We start from the raw sequence: 5,558 nt of genomic DNA, 5'->3' as shown, positions 1-5,558 counted from the left end.
TTCTTTGTGTTTCTTTTTATCGCTGTGTGACTGTTTTCAGCAATAGTGGCTAGTACCACTTGCCACTCGTACCTACAATCCTTTGCGGTTTTGCCCCGGAAATGTCACATTTTCAATCTCTATTCTTTCTCTCACCCCCCTCTGGGGGGAGGGGCGGTAGTTACAATGGCAGCAGTAGCACACAAACAGAGCAGGAGGAAGAGAGGGAAAGAGAGCCAGGGGCAACAACATCGACACATTAGAGAGGTATCATAGAGAAAATGAGTGACGCCAAGAAAAGAAGCAAAATCTGAAACCATTTCAATTTTACTGACAATGCAAAGGCAGAGTGTAGAGTCTGCAAGAAAAGGATATCATAGAGAGCCGGCTCCACAAACAGCCTGCACAGGCACCTGAGAACTGTCCACCCATCAGTGCAAAACATTAGTAATTCATTTTGTGCATAATTTTATATTGTTGTTCATAATAAATTAATTAAAGCAACAAAATAACCTCAAGAACCGCTTGGGAGTCAAAAGAGTCGGCTCTCTAAAAAGAGCCAGAATTCCCACCACTAGTTTGTGCGCAGACTCACACAGCACTCCGCAGAGATCGCTCCCTGCAGCTAAACATCCAATCACTGTTAGTATGCAAATGAGCCGGTGTCAGGTTTCTCAGAGGGCAGGGCAGAGCAAAACAAATAACTTGGATATGGATGAATCTGTAAGGGAAGCAGGAGATTGTTGTTGTAGAGTGGATTGAGGAGAAAGGAGAGTGGAGCTGTTCAGCTGCAAACAGAGTTCAGTTCCTTGCAAAACAAACAAACTTAAAAGAAGACAAAAAAAGTTCAAATGTTCTGTTCTGAACCTGCTGTGCTCTACACATTAATTTTAAAATTGTAGGAAAAGACATGGTGATTTCTTTTATTACCATGGCAACCCTTTTTAGTTTTCTTAATATTGGCAACAGCGAGAAATGTTATTGTTATATTTGATATAGGCCATCCAATTAAGGTAAATGTCATGTTTTTAGTTGTCAGAATCTGATGAGAAATATTTTATTTTATTTTTTGTTGTTTTCTTTTTCAGTTAACGTAGTCAGGGGGTTTGCGTGCCTCAGGGACCTTGTTTCTTTGGAACGCACCTTCTATCTTTTTGACTTCAGGCTGACTCCACATTTCCTCTTCTTATTAGTGCTTCTGTTTCCTTTAGCTCTTTCACATTAAAAGCAAAGCGCAGGCAAACTTTTATTGTGAAGCATTGAGAGGAAATAGTGTGTTTGTCACAGAGTGAGGAGATTTTTGTTAGCTGAGCTGTCTCACATACCACCATTTTCATCATGAACAATTAAAACAGGAACAGGAAGTTAAATAAAGGGTGGTGCAACACCATCAGCAAACCTCATCTATCCATTTTCATGACTACTGATCAAATTCAGGCTCCCAGATGATACAGGCTGAGAGCCGGGATACACCCTGGACAGGTCGCCAGGCTACTGCATGTCTAATGCTGCTGAGCAAACTCATCCTGTAAAGTCTCATTTGGACACGCACTAATAAAAATCTGAACAATGCAAAAGACAACAAATGACAATTTCTTAATGGTATATAGTTGAATTTCAAAATATTGCGAACAACACATGTTGAACAATTTTAACATGGATTTCTTAGAAAAAATGAAGAAAATACTTTTTCCTTTCAAATTTCATTCTGAACTGAGCTACTGTGAACATGTTTACCACTAAACCAACAATATCAGTAGACTGTCATCAAAGATGAGGGTGAGGACCCAGGTACTGACAACACAGGGAGACAGGAACTTAATAACAAAAGGCGGGCCGTTTATTTAGGCAAATTACAGGCTACAAAAATAAGAAAAACTAATAACTAATGTAAACTGGGAGAAGCTAAACTCAGAGCACCGCACTAGGAAGGCGGAAAAAACTAGAGACTGGGAACATGGGGAAGATGAACAGACAACCTGACAATGAGCAAAGGGAAAGCAAACTGAACACAAAGCATGTGAGACAGGGGACTGTCAAAATAAAACAGGAAGTGGCACACTTCACAGGTGAGGCACAGCAACAAGAACCTAAAGACTAATAAAATATTCTGGAGTTTCCAAATTCTACTCTAATTTTAACTAAGAACATGTTTTGTTTTCAACACCAGGTAAATTTTTAGAACATCTTCTGCTGCTTTACTTTGCCTAAGAACGTTATGGTCCAAGAACCATCAGAAAGTAGAAACTCTGCCAATCATGTCTGTTGTGGCCTTGACAAAGGGCATCATTCTGGTGATTTCCACATTTTTCACTCTCACCTGGAGGTTTGTTAATTCAGAGTGCTTCATCTGCTCATCACAGCAATAACTCAAAACGGCTGATGGACACATGTAAAGATTAAAAGACTGACACACTCCTTTTTCTTTCTTCTTAAACATGAAATTAAAATTGAATTAAAACTTATTTTTCTTTTCCTTCTCCCTCAGAGTGCAGACATGGCTGCTGCCAGTAATCTGCAATCTGAAGATCAGTTTCTGTGCTCCATCTGTCTGGATGTGTTCACTGATCCAGTCAGCACACCATGTGGACACAACTTCTGCAAAAACTGCATCACTCAGCACTGGAACACTAATGGCAGACATAAATGTCCTATGTGTAACAGAGTGTTCAAGAGACGACCCGAACTAGACATCAACACTTTGTTCTCTGAGATGGTTGCTCAGTTCAGATGTGAAGCTCAGCAGAAAGCCAGCAGCAGCAGCAGAAGCTCAGAGCAACAAGCTGCCAAACCAGGAGAAGTTCCCTGTGACGTCTGCACTGGAACCAGACTGAAGGCCCTGAAGTCCTGCCTGGTGTGTCAGACTTCCTACTGTCAGACTCACCTGGAGCCTCATCTGACAAAGAAAGCTCTGAGAGGACATCAGCTGATTGTTGCAGTGGAGAACCTGGAAGACAAAATGTGTAAGAAGCATGAAAAACCTCTGGAGCTGTTCTGTAAGACCGACCAGACATGTGTCTGCATGCTCTGCTCTGTTTTAGAGCACAAGAATCACGTGTTTGTTCCTCTGAGAGAAGAATATGAAGGAAAGAAGGCAGAGCTGGGAAAGACAGAGGATGTGATTCAGCAGATGATCCAGAAGAGACGACTGAAAATTCAAGAGATCAAAGAGACAGTGAAGACGAGTAAAGGTGCTGCAGACAGACAGAAAGCAGAAGGTGTTCAGGTCCTCACTGCTCTGAAGGAGTCTGTTGAGAGACGCCTGAAGGAGCTCAAAAAGGAGATCGAAGACAAACAGGAAACTACAGAGAAACAGGCTGAAGGTCTCATCAAAGATCTGGAACAGGAAATCTCTGAGCTGATGAAGAGAAGCTCTGAGGTGGAGCAGCTCTTACACTCTGAAGACCACCTCTACCTCCTCCAAAGCTTCTCGTCCCTGAAAGCTGCTCCACCCACCAAGGACTGGACAGAAGCTAGAGTACATCCAGTATCATATGAGGGGACTGTGGTGAGAGCTGTGGCTCAGCTGGAGGAGACACTCAGGAAAGACTTGAAGAAGCTGTTTGAGGCTGAGCTGAAGACGGTCCAGCAGTTTGCAGTGGATGTGACTCTGGATCCTGATACAGCATATCCTAATCTCATCCTGTCTGATGATGGGAAGCAAGTATACTGTGGTGATGTGAGGATGAATGTTCCAGACAACCCAGAGAGATTTTCTGCTTGTGTTTGTGTTTTAGGAGCGCAGAGTTTCTCTTCAGGCAGATTTTACTTTGAGGTTCAGGTTAAAGGAAAGACTGACTGGGACTTGGGAGTGGCCAGAGAGTCGATCAACAGGAAGGGAAATGTTATGCTGAGACCTCAGTATGGTCTCTGGACTGTAGTGCTGAGAAATGGAAATGAATACAGAGCTTGTGCAGGTCCTTCATTCCGTCTCTGTCTTTATTCTGGCCCTGAGAAGGTGGGGGTGTTTGTGGATTATGAGGAGGGTCTGGTCTCTTTTTATGATGTAGGTACTGGAGCTCTGATCTACTCCTTTACTGGCTGCTCCTTCACTCACAAACTCCACCCATACTTCAGTCCCTATCTGAATCAGGGTGGTAACAACTCTTCACCTCTGATCATATGTCCTGTCAGTCAAACTGACAAATCGATCAACGACTGATTTTATTTGATGAACTGATTGAAGTAAAGGTGGCACCTGTGTGTTTGGCACACCGTCTACCGCTCTTTCTTATTTGTCTCATTTTATTATTTTTAGCCAACGTTGTGCAAGATGTCAGTTCCACGCTGTCTTATGATCGCCAGACGTTATTGAAAACAGGTTCATCCACCAAAGTTTTAGTTCAGCTTGATGAAGCCAGGGTTCTTTGCCTCCCTATCTGGAAGCAATACCGTCGTGCCGGCATCCCATTCCAACGCCACCAACTATGCGGAAGCGACGCAGGATACGGGGTACCCGTGGAGGTCGCCTCGTTAAGCTGAGAATCTGGATTTCTTACCTTCCCCACGATCTTCACTCCATTCATCAATCTTTTCCACGACTCCTGGTGCCATCGCATGCTCTGGACTCTGTGGACTCCTGGTTGGTTACCGTTGTCGGCTCTATCGAGAGGAGCCCTCTTAAATCCTTCCCGTCGACATCTGCATTGGCGGGGAGCAGATCAATCAAACCTTCGACTGGTGGTTCGGGTAGTCGCTCCCGCAGAAGTCTTCGACCCAGCTCCCCTCAGGTTGGGTTTAATAAATGCCAGATCGGTGGCAAACAAAACTTTCATTTTGAAGGATTTCTTTTCTTCCCATGCATTGGGTTTCCTCTGTCTGACTGAAACTTGGACTTCACCTGGTGAATTAAGTGCCTTTTCTGCCGGCTGGCTGTGCTTATTTTAGCGCCCCAAGAGCTTCTGGTGGTGGCAGGGGGTTAGCTGTTGTTTTTAAAGCACACTTCGATTTTAGGCAGCTATCCTCACCAACACGCTACGCCGGGTTTGAACTTTGTGTGAACTGGGCCACTCGCCTTTATAATAAATAATAAGGATTTTTAATATGAGTTTTCGGACTTTCTTGCTGACTGTGCATCGTGGTACGACCAGATCCTGCTGCTCGGTGATTTTAATATCCACGTCTGTTGCCCAGGGGAGCCACTGGTTAAGAACTTCATGGACTTAGTAAACTCTTTTAATCTTGTTCAGTCTGTTAAAGGTCTCACTCAAGAACGTGGTCACACATTGGACTTGGTGTTATCTTATGGGTTATCCGTATTTAACTTACATGTCGAGGATGCTGTATTCTCTGACCATATGCCTGTAACGCAGACACTAAAGCGGTTGCGCCACAATGTCATGCTAAAAAGAATGATTCTTTAAAATATAAGGGGTTGCAAGCGAGTCGGATACCAAGGGCACACAGATGAAGCAGGTCTGATCGGAAACAGTTTATTTCCAGGCCAGGGAGAATAAATAAAGAAACACCTCTTAAAAACTTACGTAATAAAATGTTATCAATCTACTAAAACTAAATAAAACAATTCTAAAACCCGTAAAACTACAAATTTCTACATTCATTAAAACCCCCTGATATAA

At 43.2% G+C, this 5,558-nt stretch overlaps 1 protein-coding gene across 1 annotated transcript; it reads left to right on the top strand.

Moving 5' to 3' along the window:
• Positions 1–2,476: 2,476 nt before the first annotated feature.
• On the top strand, positions 2,477–4,141 carry LOC134640446 (E3 ubiquitin-protein ligase TRIM21-like). The gene is made up of 2 exons (XM_063492241.1): positions 2,477–2,703; positions 2,743–4,141. Exons 1-2 carry the CDS (start codon positions 2,477–2,479, stop codon positions 4,139–4,141), a joined length of 1,626 nt encoding a protein of 541 aa, XP_063348311.1.
• Positions 4,142–5,558: the final 1,417 nt, after the last annotated feature.

This window comes from Pelmatolapia mariae, linkage group LG13 (assembly GCF_036321145.2).
Source record: "Pelmatolapia mariae isolate MD_Pm_ZW linkage group LG13, Pm_UMD_F_2, whole genome shotgun sequence".
Lineage (NCBI taxonomy): Eukaryota > Metazoa > Chordata > Actinopteri > Cichliformes > Cichlidae > Pelmatolapia > Pelmatolapia mariae.
The sequence above is the reverse complement of the archived record's forward strand: the minus strand, read 5'-3'. Positions and strand labels throughout refer to the sequence as shown.

Bases quoted from the DNA above. Each gene is read 5' to 3' on its own strand.
- LOC134640446 (XM_063492241.1), top strand. From the start codon at position 2,477: ATGGCTGCTGCCAGTAATCTGCAATCTGAAGATCAGTTTCTGTGCTCC. The intron at 2,704-2,742 runs GTTCAGATGTGA...CAGCAGCAGCAG, and splicing joins TTCTCTGAGATGGTTGCTCA to CAGAAGCTCAGAGCAACAAG.